Below are 16,532 nucleotides of genomic sequence, written 5' to 3'. Positions count from 1 at the left end.
ATATTAGAAATTTTAAGATATTACAAGAATGTCAAGCTATACTAGCTTATATTAAATCTAATACTTGCTGAAGCTCTCCAAAGGGTTCATTTTATCCACACCTTATTTTATTCTATCAATTTGATTTTTTTTATTTTTATGTTTGTTTTAGAGTAATTGTTATGTTATTAGTTCTATGCTGGTCTATGACCGAAATAAAATTGATTGCTACAAAACGTTCAACATATAAGAATATCTCCAGATGTATCTTAACATTTAGCATTTGTTTGAATTTAGTCATTGGATCTGAAAAGAATGCAATGAATACTCAAACAACTCTCTGATTTTCCACTTCTATTAAACAATGAATGTTGAGGAGCAATTGGCTTTGTTCAATTGGCCTATATATAAAGGCCTAACTATGCATGACAATGATTGGAAAAGGAGTTCTACATTGTGATGTAGAGCTGCGATATACCTGCCAGGATCCCCAAACCATGCTGTTTGTTCTTCAGAGGGACAGAATATTGTTTAGAGGCCGCCCAAATATTACTTTCCTGGTCTTGCAATTGTTGTTGACAGCAATGGTAAGGTCATGAACTAGATCAAATTCAAGGTCAGCATTATTCTTTCTCTATTCTATGACTATATTAGAAGCCCGAGAAAGCTAGGAAAGATTCCTAGCGTGCTCAGGGAATGTCTATTAACCTTCTCCCTTTTCTTGCTTGTTCCAGTACCAAAACTTTTTCAGATGGCTAACAAAGAATGCCTAAATACATATACATATTTGTCCTTCAAAATCCTATCTTCTTTTTCTACCCCACAGAATTGCAACCTAATGTTAAATCTGCAGATAGGTTGCAAATGCACTACAAGGAATCAGGTCAAATTAATTTTACTAGCCGAATAACAGTCATCTGATCCACTTGTAGATTCAAGTTTTGTTAGATTGAAGTAACTTTAGAAACATTTCAGATGAGACCTGGTGATTTCAAGCAACTGGATTAAAAAACACACAACTGTTTGCAGTTAGCTGTAATATTGCAACTCATACTCCAAACCTCATATTCTATGTCACAAATACCAATGTTGTAATAAAGGCAGTAGGAATGAACTATCACTACTCCCAAGTTTCCTACACTACCTTCCAGTTGCCTGCAGAAAGATTCTGAAGAGATCCTGCAGAACCCTCCAAAGTGGCTGGATTGGAACTTTCAGCTAGAAGAGTTAGATACGGTTTTACGACAGATGGGTGCCACAACATTTCCACGCCTTTAGGAGATTTGGACAACCCTGGTATTGGACCAACTCCATCCCACTGTACAAAATAAGCACAATAAAAATATTACATGCAAACAGTTATTCCTTTTTAACATATAGTGACTCAATGTTCTCATAAAAAGATTCCGCTGTAATATAAATAGATAATGGAAAAAATTCTTTCTTTGGTATTCCTGAGAGAGTTACGCAAGAAGAAAAAAAGAACGAACAAACCTGATCCTCTTGCGAAGTTTTTTTCTTTTTCTTCTTCTTTTTTCCCCAGCAGCTTGAGTCGGAATCTTTGCTGGGCGATTCCTTCCCCAAAAATTCATCCAGCTCACTGATGCCAAGAAGGCGGGCTTGAGGAACCTCAAGCTCGAGACGATAAGAAAGGTTCCGAAGGGTGCACACACAGTTTTCGACTGTCTAAAAGTGAAACGGAAGAGATTCAAAGAAATCCAATAATGATTTGGGCAGATACAAGTTTAGAGAATATTTAGGGAATCAGTGTGTTAGAAAGAAAGAAAGAAAGAAAGAAAGAAAGAAAGAAAGAAAGAAAGAAAGAAAGAAAGAAAGAAAGAAAGAAAGAAAGAAAGAAAGAAAGAAAGAAAGAAAGAAAGAAAGAAAGAAAGAAAGAAAGAAAGAAAGAAAGAGAAAAGGGAGGGAAGGAAGGAAGGAAGGAAGGAAGGAAAAGAAAGAGAGAAAGAAAGAAAGAAAAAAGAGGAAGGAAGGATGGAAAAGAAAGATAGATAGAAAGAAAGAAAGAAAGAAAGAAAGAGAAGAGGGAAGGAAGGAAGGAAGAAAGGAAAAGAAAGAAAAAGAAGGGAAGGAAGGAAGAAAAAGAGAAAGAAAGAAAGAAAGAAAGAAAGAAAGGGAAGGAAGGAAGAAAAAGAAAGAAAGAAAAAAGAAAGAAAGAGGGAGGGAGGGAGCAAGGGAGGGAGGGAGGAAGGATCAAGCCATTTCTCCTTAAGTTTTTCACTTCTCCCAAGTAAAGCAATGACGATTAAATCTTCTAATCTTTTAATATCATAATGCTTGGAATGATTAATATAAAAAAAATCATGTTAAATTCCTAAACTACTGCATTTTTCAAATCCTGAATTTGTGATATTGAAGAAATAATAAACATCAATCCTGTCTGAAATTTAACAAACATGGCACCTCAAAGCTGACTCTGTCTTTTTGGCTGTATTGGGAATGTGTTTTTTAAAAAAATCTTTGCTGAAATTATATAGATATTTTAAGATGTTGTGGTATATCTCGACTGTTTTCCTTACTTTGAAGTACTAACTTAATGAATTATTGTCAGTATCAGATAGTGCTAATATAGCTAACACCCTCCTGTAGGTGTTCACAAACTTTATTACAGTGAATCTTCCCTAAACAACAAGTATAGTTTTTCTCTTAAAAATGCTAAATTGGAATAAGGGGTGAATAGGAACTAGAAAGGGCTGAAAAGTAAGCAACACCAACAACAAACCCCTTGTCTGTTTAAGTTGTCTGTCCACACGAAAAACATACTAATGATGACGTTCCACATACAAATTATTCAGTAACAAAAAGACAAATTCTGACTTAAAATAATATAGACACCTGTCAATTCTATATAACTCTTATTTGAAAAGAAAATTGATAATTAAAACATTTGCATACCTTGCTATCATAATCAGAAGTGTTCACACATGTATGGATCACATATAACAAAGAATCAACCAATCCTTCACAAGATCTCATTTGTTTCCTTGCCTCTTCTCCTGCAGAACTTAAATTCCTAAGGCACAAAATAAAGCAAAAAATACAGAACCTGTGATATATCCACCGATATTTTATTATATCAGCTATACCTATGCAATAATTTGATTATAAATGAACATTTATCCAAAACGATACCATTGACTTGTGGGGAAGTATAAAAAATCTCGAAGTGTTCAGTTTCATGTATGATGATGATGATATTATTATTATGTACTCATAGTTTATCTGACAGTTCTGACTAGTTTTGTTACTTTTCTCTATTGGATCCTTTTCATGAATCTAAGACAGACATGTCAAACACAAGGCCCGGGGGCCGGATCCGGCCCGCGAAGTAGTTTCATGCGGCCCGCGAAGCCATCCTGGAAACAGTGAGGGAACGGCCCCCACTGCCTTGGCCTTGGCCCAGAGACCCTCAGATCTGTCCCACTCCTGCCCAGGCCCCCATAGGCACCCTTGATGCAAACGATGTAGAGCTGGCCACGCCCACCCAGTAGGCCATACGCACTCTGGCCACGCCTACCCAGTAGGCCACACCCACCCAGGCCACACCCACCCAGCCCCCTGAGGGCAACCGCAATGCTGATGCGGCCCTCAATGAAATTGAGTTTGACACCCCTGATCTAAGATAATTAAACACATTATCTGTTGTTGTCGTTTTACAAGGACATTGTCATTATTGTTTGCTAAGTGAACAGGTAACCAAAACAATAATTTAACAGAAAATCTACATTATTTTCACAATGAGCAACAACTAATATTGTACAAACATATTTCTGCCTCCTCTTCCATTTCTCTGATTTGCTCTGGTGTTTACCTCCAACACTCGAGTTCATTTGGAGAATATGAACAAAAGGAGAAAAGGCCATTTCACTGGAGAATATAATAGCAATAGTGGATTAGCATCTCTGAATACAACCTATTCTATTTTTCCCAAACACCATTCGTATTTGGAGAGAAAATGCAGAAACCTCTACAATATTTAACAAGCTACGGCTTTCTTTAAACATATCGGTCCACACTGATCAAGCTACACGTGCAAATTTGACAAATCTGTGAATGAGATCTTCAGCACCTCCCTTCTGAGCCCCAAAATATTGTGTTTCAAGTATCTTTTTAAAACCCATCTTTTTTGGTCTTTTCTCTAGTCATGGTTCTATTTTAATTTAATTTATTCAATTGTTGTTTTTTGTGTGATTTTTAATTTATTTTACGACTAATGTAGTTTGCTTCTGGATTTTCAGTAAAAAAATCTCTTTCCCATTATTTATGTAGATAGGTGCCTGATTTTTTTTTAATTTCCTCAATAGGGAATTAACCCTCCCCATTTATCCGGGCTTGGGACCGGCATATAGATGTTACTATCTATATGGCTGGGTTGACAGTACCGGGATAATATTGCTGCAGAGTCACAAAAAGTAGCTTGGCAACAAGAATACTGTATATTATATACTATATTGCACCATCTTGGAGGTCACATGCATAACATCAATGATAACATTTGCAAACCCCATGGTACCTTTCCTGAAAAGTTGAACTGATGGAATAATGTTTCTACATCTATAACCACTACGAAATGATGTACCACTTTAAGAAAGAATTTAGATTCTCTTCCAGAACCAATACCAGAGGCAAGATCAAGAATCAGAGAGACTGAAGAGGCTATAAAACAGGGGTGTCAAACTGCCGGCCCACTGGCCGGACGCGTCGCAACGAAACCGTGCCCACCCCATTGCCGGCAATGGGGGAAAAGCTCCGATACGTCACACGACGTCACATGACGTTGCGAGTTTGGCATGTCTGCTATAAAATAACTAAAGCAAGGCACACTGAAGTCAGGAGGTAAACTTTGCTAAGACCTGTGCTCATTAATTATGCACACCACTATTTCTCCACTTTCTGATCTGGACATCAAAGCAAGCCATCAGAATCTCCATATGTAAAAAAAAAAGGGGGGGGGGACAGCCAAAAGTGTAGATGTTATCATGGGATCAGTTTTACTTTCTATAGCTGATAAAATGTTCACATGGACAATACTACTCCAAATACAAAAACAAACAGAACAAGAGGCTTGCTGGTTTCTCTCCAAACTGCTGTCACCAAATATTTATGCTATATCATGTCATGGAAGAATGAATGAATGAAGTTCAGCTAGCGCTGGCCACTGAGGAAATGCCAAGCAAGATCCCATGGCTCCTACAGCACAGATATAATACCTTAATCAGTTGCATTTGCCTCCAAAGTGAATTATAAGAGGGTTTCCCAGAGTGCACTGGATACGCCAAGAATGTAACTGCTTGTCAGGACCCACCTCAATCCACATCTTAGGAAATAAGAACTCTTGGATGCAAGTTTGTCCAAAAAGAAAGGCTTACTAGGATGAGATTGATTGTGGCAATACAAGACGGGATCTAACAGAGTTACATTTCAATCCTATATAAAGCATTCCCATTTCAGCCCCCTCCCCTCATCCATTTGGTCAGGCTCACATCATTTACTTAGGTGTCAGGCCCTTTCGTGGGAAAGAGAACTCTCCTTGTGTTTATTGTTATTGCTTCTTCCTTTTCAGCTGCAAATGGAGATGCAATCCAGATCTCTCTCTCCCCGTCCCCCCCAGATCAAAAGCTTCCCTGGTCTTTGAAGACAGCCTATTACAATCTGAGTAACCATCCTCTCCCCCCCCCTCGGTGAGATGGCAGAATCCCCAGAATAAGCACAATATTCTACCCATACATTTATGAAATGTGATATAAATGGATTCTGACACTGCTGTTCAATACTGCAATAGATGCCTTCATGAAAAAAAATCTCCACCATTAAGCATGGACTTGAAAATGGTCAGGGACAGCTCATTATTGACTTAATGTATGCAGATGGGCAAATGATCAACAGCAAACCCTCAAGCACCCTGGCATGACCTTCGGTTTATAGCCAACTACTTATGCCTCCCTTCCAGGAGGTTAACAAGGCTACCAGATTGCAGTAATAAGAGATTTTCTGGGACTGAACTGACTGGGGGACGGGAGATACTGGAAAGAAGCACTGCATTCAGAATAGAAAACGGAGGACACTAATGGCCTCTCCCAAGGGGAAGAAAAGAAAGACGGCACACTGTTCACCAAACAGTAAGGAAGATAGAACCAATACACAAAAACAACAGAAAATTCTGTTTCTGTCAGCCTATACCATCTGCAGTGGGTCGTGCATCCTCCCCCTTTCTCCTGCCGGATAGCTGCGAGGCTTTGGCATTGTTTGGGGATTCTTCCCTGGAGTGGGATATGCGGGCGCAGGCCGAGAAGAGTCAGTTGAGAAGCCAGCTGAGAGGCTTGCTAATCCCTCCACGTAATTGGATGATAAATGACTCAGCAGTTTTAAGTGAGTCAGCTCCAAGCCAGGATAAGGGACTAGAGTTGGAGTTTGACAATCATAGTGGATCAGCTTTAGGGCTTGAAAACCAGCTAAGTGACAGCATAAAGGATTTCATCAGCCGGCACAGCATGCTCACTTCTCAGAGAGTCCGGGCCATTTTTGACCAGTTTGCAGAGGTGCGTTTGAAGTTGAACTCTGTGATCAATCTTGTTGCTGTGGTACAGACGGAACAGCCGCAGGAGATTTCGACTGGTTGCCAAACAGAACAACCTGGTCAGATATCAATGGTGCAAATGAGGGAAGGAGTAAGTAGACAGCATATTGGCTGTCATGGCGGAAAAAAAGATGGTGAGATGGATGGGCCTGAAATCCCATGTCACAGGTGTGTGGGGGGAAGCAGGCGATTGCTGAAGGAGCAGATTGTATTGAACATATATAATTCTGAGACAAATGAGGGTAGATGGATTTCAAAAAGACGGATAGTGACCTCTTTGTCACAGCTTACTCGGAGTGACAAGGGGGCAATAGATCTGGTAACATATGAATATCTTCCACAATGTGATAATTATTCCAGAATTCTTCTTAAGTTCAAACAACAGCTCTTTCCAAGTCTGCTCACACGAATGAGAGGATTCTTGGCTTTTTACCCAAATTTTACCAACCCAAGTCTTTTCTAGTAGCGAAGTCAGCCTGTTGATCCAGAGAGCCCCTAGGGAGGGGGGTGCAGCGCATGGGACAGCTGACTTGAAAAGTAAACGAAATGGGGAAAGTAAGTTAACTGAAACAGGGAGGAGATCTAGAATCACAAAGGAAACGTTAGCTGAGGCTTTGGTTCCAGCTATTGTGAAATCTCCTTCAATTGGCTTAATGCAAGATGAGATATTTGATTCTGCCTGCTTAGAAACTTCTTCTATACTTTCATTAACGGAGCAGCAAGAAGTACTTAAAAAACTTAAAGAGACGAGAAAGCTGCTGAAGCAGACCATTTCCTCTGCCACCTCTTTGGTGCCGATAGTTCTGTCCCTATTAAGTCATGACGCAATTCTGGAGAGTCAGCAACCTATAAGTTCGGGAAGCCGGATACCTGCGTCTATACAGCATAAAGTGCCAGTGACAGCTGACCTGACAGTGCAAAGTGCTGTGGGACGAACACCGGAGATGGAAGGTACCCAAGAAGGAATCTCCCAGTCCTCCTCAGTGGCAAAAATGATACCAAGAAACGACGTAAGCGGGGAGCCTCAAGTAAAATCATTTATTGTGGAGGCAGAGATTAATAGAACTTATGGATCTGCAAGCCTAAAAGCAACAGGCAAAGAAATGATGCCTAAACAGTCTTCTATGGAGCTCAGGCAATTAAATGGGTGTGTGAGCGTAAACGGGGGAGGACGGGTGGAAGAGAATATTCAAGAAGCCTGACTAGGAAATAGCGAGCAATCACTTTCTTTAAAAGTCCACTTCCTCTCATGGAATGTGGCAGGATGGAGAGGGAGTTGGTGCACAGAAGATTGTATTAAATTTTTAAACAGGTATCATGTAGGAGACCTGGTTAGTGGTGATGAGGCCCCAATTGAGCTCCCTGGGTTTAATATTTGGCAGCTGCCAGCGAAGAGGGTAACTATAAAGGGAAGAGCTTCAGGAGGGTTGTGCATTTTGGTAAAAGCCGAATTAGGTTGGAAGGGAAACGAGATATGCTCGTGTGCCGGCCCTTTATTTTTTCAAGCAATCCATTTGGCATATGGAGGGAAATCAATGGTATTTATAAATGTGTATGTCAATCCAGCAATGGGCGATCTGTGGGAGGCACTAGAAGTAAAGATATTAGATATACGTAAAAAATTTATAAAAACACCTTTAATTTTGGCAGGAGACTTTAATGCCCGTGTGGGTCCCTTGTTGGAGCCTTTTGTTGAAAATGGTACAATCCCAGATGGTTATTTACATAACCAACAATTATGGGACTCCCAAGATAGGAAAAAGAATAAAGATGGGGGAAAATTTCTAACAATGGTATACAACTGTAACCTTCAAATAGTAGGCCAGTACACAGAGGTTAGAAGGTACCCCATAACCTTTTTTGGTCCCAAGGCATGTGGCTCTACTGATTACTTCTGTGTTTCTCACAGTTGAGTGGCAGGGGCTACTTCGGTCTGGATGTCACCAAGACCAGAAAGTGATCATCTTCCGATTGAGATGTCCCTGGCACTCTCCTCTGATTTAAGGAAAAGGAACCAAATAATTCAACAAATAGGCTTCAGCTTGGATATAGCCCAGGAGAGAAGGCTAACATGGAAGAGGGTTGATGGGAAAGCAGTGACAGAATTTATGAATTCATCACGTATGGAAGCCCTAGCGCATATATGTTCAAATAGTACGGGTGAACAAGAGCTTATAGTATATTTTGTGGAAATATGTCAGAAATTGAAGCATTTTTTCATGACTACTAAGTCAATGGGTCAGTTTGATTCCAGTTACTCAACATGGTTTGATAATGACTGCAAGGAAGGGAAAAAACAGCTTAGGAAATCACTTAGGAGATACTTAATGAGCCCGAATATGGAATTACAGAAGAAGTATATTATCATAAGGCAGAAATATAAGCAGCTACTGAAGAGGAAAAAGGCTTCTTATATTGACGACTTATGGGCTGGCTTAGAACAGGCAGCAATGCTGGCCTCACCTACACTTTTCTGGTTGGGGATCTCAAAAATTATTAAAGATAGAAAACCAATAAGTGACCCAAATATTACTGCAGAAAGTTGGGAGAGGCATCTGGCCACTCCAGCAGTTGCGGAAAGCTCTGATGAAGTGATATCCTCTCTGAGCTTGATACAGGGATATGAAGCCTTACCCCAGTGGGCAGAAGTGTCAATCACAGAGGTGAGGCAGTTAATTTCTTCCCTGAAGACAAACAAAGCTCCAGGACAGGATGCACTCCCGGCATCACTATTTAAAGAAAACATAGCCTGGTGGGCGCCTGTCCTGGAGGGTCTCTTTACTTTTATTAATAGAACAGGGCAAATTCCTGCCAGTTGGCGTACATCAATAATTGTTCCATTACATAAAAAAGGCTCTAGAGACAATCCGGATAATTTCCGGTTAATTAGTCTGATTGATATTTCAGCAAAAATTTATGCTAAGTATTTGCTTCATAAATTAGAAGACTGGATAAAGAGAAACAACATTCCAGCTGAAGAACAGTCTGGCTTCAGGAGCGGAAGATCTACAATGGACAACTGTTTTGTGTTGGACCATCTAATAACAAAGTTTAAGTTTTGGAAAAAACCATTGTACGTGGCATTTATAGACCTGAAGGCAGCCTTTGATACAATTGATATATCAATTCTATGGGATAAATTAGAGGCCATGGGAATAGAAAAGAAACTGCTATATTTACCGTATATACTTGAGTATAAGCCGAATTTTTCAGCCCACTTTTTGGGCTGAAAAAATCAACTTAGGCTTATACTCCAGTGAACAAAAAAAAGAACTTACCGAGGACTTGCGCGCGGCCGAGGCTTCGGTGCTTCCGGGATCGCGCGCACCTCTCCCAAGCCGCCGCCGTCCGGAGACCTGCCGAAGTTTGGGGAGGTTTGGGGAGGTGCGCGCGCACCTCCCCAAACCTCCCCAAACGTCGGCAGGTCTCCGGACCTCCGCGCCCTGCCTGCCTGCTTCTTTCCGCTGCCTGGCTGCCCTACGATGTAACCCGCTTCATGATAGAGTGCGACGCCTGCAAGGACTGGTTTCATGGCAGGTAACACAAAGCGGGTGGATCCGCGCTCCGCAAGCCTCTGCCGGCGGCAGGGCACGGATCCAGCCGGCGGCAGAGGCTTGTGGAGCGCGGATCCAGTGGGGGGGGAAAAGCCCTTTAGCAGGATTTGCCTGCATGCTGGCGGAGGCTGGATCCGTGCTCCACAAGCCTCTGCCGCCGGCTGGATCCGCGCCCTGCCGCCGGCAGAGGCTTGCGGAGCGCGGATCCACCCTCCGCCGGCATGCAGGCAAATCCTGCTAAAGGGCTTTTCCCCCCCACTGGATTCGCGCTCCGCAAGCCTCTGCCGCCGGCTGGATCCGCGCCCTGCCGCCGGCAGAGGCATGCGGAGCGCGGATCCAGTGGGGGGGGAAAGCCCTTTAGCAGGATTTGCCTGCATGCCGGCGGAGGGTGGATCCGCGCTCCGCAAGCCTCTGCCGGCGGCAGGGTGCGGATCCAGCCGGCGGCAGAGGCTTGTGGAGCACGGATCCAGCCTCCGCCGGCATGCAGGCAAATCCTGCTAAAGGGCTTTTCCCCCCCACTGGATCCGCGCTCCGCAAGCCTCTGCCGCCGGCTGGATCCGCGCCCTGCCGCCGGCAGAGGCTTGCGGAGCGCGGATCCACCCTCCGCCGGCATGCAGGCAAATCCTGCTAAAGGGCTTTTCCCCCCCACTGGATCCGCGCTCCGCAAGCCTCTGCCGGCGGCAGGGTGCGGATCCAGCCGGCGGCAGAGGCTTGCGGAGCGCGGATCCACCCTCCGCCGGCATGCAGGCAAATCCTGCTAAAGGGCTTTTCCCCCCCACTGGATCCGCGCTCCGCAAGCCTCTGCCGGCGGCAGGGCGCGGATCCAGCCGGCGGCAGAGGCTTGTGGAGCACGGATCCAGCCTCCGCCGGCATGCAGGCAAATCCTGCTAAAGGGCTTTTCCCCCCCACTGGATCCGCGCTCCGCAAGCCTCTGCCGCCGGCTGGATCCGCGCTCCGCAAGCCTCTGCCGCCGGCGGAGGCTGGAACCGCCGGCGGCAGAGGCTTGCGGCAGAGGCTTGTGGAGCACGGATCCAGCCTCCGCCAGCGGCAGAGGCTTGCGGAGCGCGGATCCAGCCGCCGGCGACAGAGGCTCGATCCGCCGTTCTGCAAGCCTCCGCCGCCAGTTAATACCCTGTATTCAGCTCTGGGAAGTGGGGGGAAGGGGGAGAGAGGGGGAGTTTGGGAGGAGGGGGAGGGGGAGCTCCACGGTGCAAAAATAAAGCCCTGCCGCTCTTCGCGTTGCTTGCCCGACTGGCTGTCACGGGACCGCACGGATCGCCTCGCTCCCACTGGCAGCTGATTCCTTCAAGTTTGGTCTCGAGCGATTTTGCATTTTCTCCAGTGCTGAAAGCCACTCGGCGGATCCCAGCCTCGGCTTATACTTGAGTCAAGAACTTTTCCCAGTTTTGGGGGGTAAAATTAGGGGTCTCGGCTTATACTCGAGTCGGCTTATACTCAAGTATATACGGTAATTAGATTGTTATACACGGAAACCCAGGTAAGAGTTTGAGTGAACAAAACAGGATCGGTAATAAATGCAATTCCAATTAAGAAGGGCGTAAGACAAGGTTGCATTTTAGCCCCAACACTTTTCAATTTATATTTAAACGATTTTTCAAAATGTCTGGAAGACTTATTACTTCATGGGCCTAGTATGGGAACAAGACAGGTAAATTGTTTGTTATATGCCGATGATATAATTTTGCTGTCGGCCTCACAGGTGGGGCTACGAAGGTCACTAGGAAGGTTGGCAGCATATTGTATAAAAAATCGTTTGACAATTAACGTAGAGAAATCAAAGGTAATGATATTTAGCAGGCAACAAAAGATGAGGAGATGGGTTTTAAATAGCAGAAGAATAGAACAAGTTCAGTCATTTACCTATTTAGGGCTAGTATTCCAGACAAATGGTAAATGGAATAAGCATGTAAAAGCCAGAGCTCAGAAGGCTGTGGCTTGGATGGCCCAATTAAACAAACTTATTTTAGAGAAAACTCCATCTTCATTAACCCCAGTGTTAAAGGTCTATCAAGCGAAAATTTAACCAATACTTACCTATGGGGCAGAAATATGGGGATCAGTTAAGCTGCCTGGGCAGGAAATTCCTCAAAATAAGTTTCTGAGGAGAATTTTGGCAGTGTCCCCTGGAACCCCAGCATGCATAGTTAGGGCAGAAATGGGAGTCCATGCGATCGGCACTAGGGCCATGCTGAAGACCGTTTATTATTGGCTAAGAATATCCGAGATGGAGGAAGGGAGGTTACCTAAGCTAGTGCTAATGGATCAGATTGTTTCAAGTAACAAAAATAATTGGTTATCAAGAGTTTTGAAGCGGGTATCTAGCTTTGGTATTCCATTAAACTGGCAGCTGTAGGATCATAGGCAGATTCGATCTTGGATCACACAGAGATTTAAGGACATAAGTGCACAATCGGACATCGCACAGGTGACAGTAGAAAAAGTTTACCTCTGGTTATCGGCTAATAAACAAATTTTTAAAATAGAAAAATATTTAACCTTGCCTTTATCTCCCATCATAAGAAGATTGTTTTACTAAACTGAGATTGGACCAACTTCAATCAAACATGCTTTGGGGCAGATATAGGGGGATTCCTGTAAGTGAAAGAGTCTGTTTATGTGGGACGGGGGGAAGTTGAAACAATGTCCCATGTAATTTTTGATTGCCCCCGTATTCAGATTTGAGGGAACATCAGTTGGGCAGAATCTTTTATACTAGTACCCGTGTCTAAAGAGTGCTTCTTGCATCATTGTTTGTTAGGCTCTAATTTGCAGTTGGTGAAATGGATTGCCAAATATGCTGTAAAGTTGATGGAAATAAGAACAAGGTTGATGCAGCAGAGTGTGGTAGATTGTGGGAAAGATCACTTGATTTAAAAATGTGATTTTAAAAGTAGTTTTAAGACTGTTTGGGGTAGACGCAGGGGTGATATTGTAATATAATTTTAAGCATATTTAATCTGTATGTTAAATCATTGTATTCTATCCTGATTTTATTTCGATTGTATTTTGCTTCAGTTTCATTTTAAATTGTATTTTATCCAGTTTCATTTGAATTGTTTTTGTCAAGTTTTAGTGATATTTTGTTTTTGGAACTTGGCAATTTGATATGGCCCAAGGGCTAATCAATAAATAAAGATGAGATGGGTATGCAGATGACGCTGCAATTTTTGCCATGGGAACATGGTCGTTTGGATTGGTAATCAGTATGGAAAATATGAAAATATTGAGTGGTGATGGCTCATCAAGAGTCATATAGCTAATGAGCTACAATTAAAAGAATTCAAATATTGCAGCTCCATAGTACAGAAAAGAGAGTTCTCTCAACAGCTCAGTGTAGCTGAAGTAATAAAAACTAAATTAGTGCTGCCACCACAGCTTTTGGTTAACTTATTTGTTGTCTACTGTTACTGCCTTTTACTGTCTAACATGACCGTATACACCAATTTTTCAGTCAGTGGTACTACCAGTGTTATTCTATGGGGCTGAATCACAGACACTTCTATACTTAGAAATCTAAAAATAGGATACCTTCCAAATGCATTGTCTCTGTAAGATCCCTGGCATTACACTGATGGACTGCATAAAAAAATGAAGCCATCCATCAGTAAAAGAACCATTAGCCAGTAATAGCTAATGAATTCCCCAAACAGTTATGGATGTAGCATATTTGCATAACTTTTTATTTATCTGTATTCCTTTGTTATTTTTACAAATAACTCAAGGTGGTGAGCATATCTAATACATCTTCCTTTTCCTATTTTTCTCACAACAACCTTTTGAGGTGGGATGAGAGAGAGAGAGAGAGAGAGAGAGAGAGAGAGAGAGAGAGAGAGAGAGAGAGAGAGAGAGAGAGAGAGACAGACAGACAGACTGAGAGAGAGAGAGAGACTGGGGCAATATTAGACATAATTCACTCTGTTGCAAAGTATGCTGGAGAACATGACCTCGTGGCTGGAAAGTTCAGTGCAGGGCACCACGTAAAACCTAAATAGGATAAATTGAAACCGAGCCAGTCTGCTGTAGACTGGCAAAAATCACACTAATGGTCAAAGCAGTTTTCCCAAAGGCAGCTACAGAAGTACACTGGTTGTGAAACTGTATTCAGCCAATTGTGATGTTAGGAAATCAAGTTGTGGGATTTTGCATGATAAGAAACAGCGTATATACACCATCAACAAATAAATAAAGTGGTCAGTTGTATGACTGAGTGCAGAAAGTATAAGATTTACAAAAGAGAAAAAAAACCACCATTTTTCCCCTTAAATGTTTCCATTTTGTTCTTGGGGATCGGCAAGTTCTTACCCAGATACACAGTCACTAATAAATGACCCATATGGCGTATTTCTTGCCATGTGCTGTTGCTGCCTGCCATGTCACTTGGCACTGTAAGGCACTGTCTGATCCAGAAACAGAGCATAATTGAGAACTGTCACCCAAAAGATTTTGGAATCTGCAATTAACTTTACTACTTAGAAAAATGGTTAAGAATTTTATTTGCTCTTTAGATGTGCATAGAATATTTTTCTGTGAAAAGTTCCTGCAGTCTGGCTCAGAAGACCTGTATAACTAATTCAAAGACCTGAAAAAAGAGGCATATAGAACAGCCACAACTGTAAAAAGGTTAAGGCCTTTTGGATAAAAGTTTGGTGGAACATGCAGAAGATTTTTAAACAGAGGATAAAGTTTTGTCCGCAACTTTTTTTGTTGGGAATAATTACAGATGCTACAGTTGTGGACACTAAGTTGATGTTGAATTTAATTACGGCAGCAAGTCTCTTGATAGGTCAGTATTGGAAGAAAGAGGAATTGCCGTCTATAGAAGAATGGACTTTAAAGGTTTCCGACCTGGCAGAGATGGCGAAGATTTCGGCCTATTTGAAAGATCACTCGCAAGAACGCTATATTATGGAATGGAGAAAATGGATTGAGTTTATCCAGAATAAGTATAGGGTTAAGAAGTTTTATGTAGCATTTGAATAAGTCTTCTTTCTTTTTTCTTCTTTTTTTTCTTTTAGTTTTTTTTAATATATTTAATATTACTAAGGTTTGTTTTATCCTATATAAGCTAGAGAGTGATGGATTTTAGAGCTTATAGTTGTTAGTATATGATTGTTTATGATTGGTTTTTTTTATATATACCTTGTATTTAGCTCTGGGAAGTCGGGGGGGGAGGGGGGGAGGGGGGAGAGGTAGGGGGGGAGGGTGAAGGGAGGGGGAGGGGGGGTTTTAAAGAAAAATTGTATGTTAAAACTTTTCAATAAAAAAAAAAAGAACAGCCACAACTTTGGGAAAAAGAGCATTTTCCAAGGAAAAAGAGCTATGAATGGCCTTTCTGTGGAGATGAGTCAGAGGTGCTGTTACTGGAGCTCACTGAATTTTAGATGACAAATGATGAAAGAAAATGATATGACACAAGAGTGGAGGGACTGAGATGTTATTTCTTTCATCCCTGACACTACACGAAGCAGGCAGCACTTGCTAAAGCACGACTACATCTTAAGCTGCTATGATTTGTTGCTTGGCATGATGATAAAGAAGATAGTAACTCCTTGTTTGTTCTTTCCCCCCTGAACAATCGCTTGTCTTTCCCTACATAAATTGTTGAAAATAGCGTGTAGGAGCTTGGGGATTAGCGTTTATGCTAGGACAAAGCAATGACTGAATACTGTAAGAATTACATTCTTTGAAGCTGAATTTCCTGCCTTCCCTGTCTGTCAACAGGTTCCAATTTTGGTGCTGGGCCATACTCAACAGTTATGGAGGTTAAGATAAATAACGAGGCAAGAAAGTGGTAATTGTTATCCTTCATCTTTAATAGGTTCCCTACTTACCTAGAAGCATGGAGCACAATAAGCAGCTTCTGCTATGCATTCTTGCCCATCTAAGAGCAACTGGAAATAAAGGAATGGGAATCTGGTACACATATCTACTAACTCATAACTGGTGGAGCCTGGATGACATCCAATACAATATTCAGTAACCATTTGGATAAGCTTACGGGTGAAATGAAATAACATTTATTGGCTCAATGACCAGGAGTTTAAGGGTGGGCTTCCTCAGATGGCGAGAGATCTCTTGGTCAATTATCAACAAGTCTGGAGAAAGAATGGGCAGCCAGTTCAAAACAAAAGCTTTAAAATCCAGTAATCACCTTAAGAAATATATCAGTCAATGAGCTTCCAGAAAAGATTCTAAGTGGTATTGAAGCAGCACCTGGTTTGGATGACAACTGAACTGAAATCTCCACTGAAGCCAAGATTGCTTGAACCAGAGCTGCTAATGCTGAAGGGGTAGAACTAATTCTGTAACAGGCAAAGATAGGTCATCTGGCTCCCATGTCAAAAGTACCACCTACTTTTGAACTTGACATTTCAAAGCCCCTG

The 16,532-nt window shown here is 42.2% G+C and overlaps 1 protein-coding gene across 2 annotated transcripts in view; it reads right to left on the bottom strand.

Moving 5' to 3' along the window:
- PKP4 (plakophilin 4) overlaps positions 1 to 16,532 on the bottom strand; it is a 203,360-nt gene that overhangs the window by 18,096 nt on the left and 168,732 nt on the right. For both annotated transcript variants that reach the window (XM_081312603.1, XM_081312604.1), the window contains 3 exons: positions 2,893 to 3,010; positions 1,474 to 1,665; positions 1,124 to 1,297 (listed from right to left, as the gene is read on the bottom strand). In XM_081312603.1, coding sequence (XP_081168729.1) covers positions 1,124 to 1,297; positions 1,474 to 1,665; positions 2,893 to 3,010 — 484 coding nt within the window. The remainder of the gene's footprint in view (positions 1 to 1,123; positions 1,298 to 1,473; positions 1,666 to 2,892; positions 3,011 to 16,532) is intronic.

Source organism: Vipera berus (assembly GCF_964194415.1).
Source record: "Vipera berus genome assembly, chromosome: 1".
Taxonomy (NCBI): domain Eukaryota; kingdom Metazoa; phylum Chordata; class Lepidosauria; order Squamata; family Viperidae; genus Vipera; species Vipera berus.
Note: the sequence above shows the minus strand (reverse complement) of the source record. Positions and strands in the feature narration are given on the sequence as shown.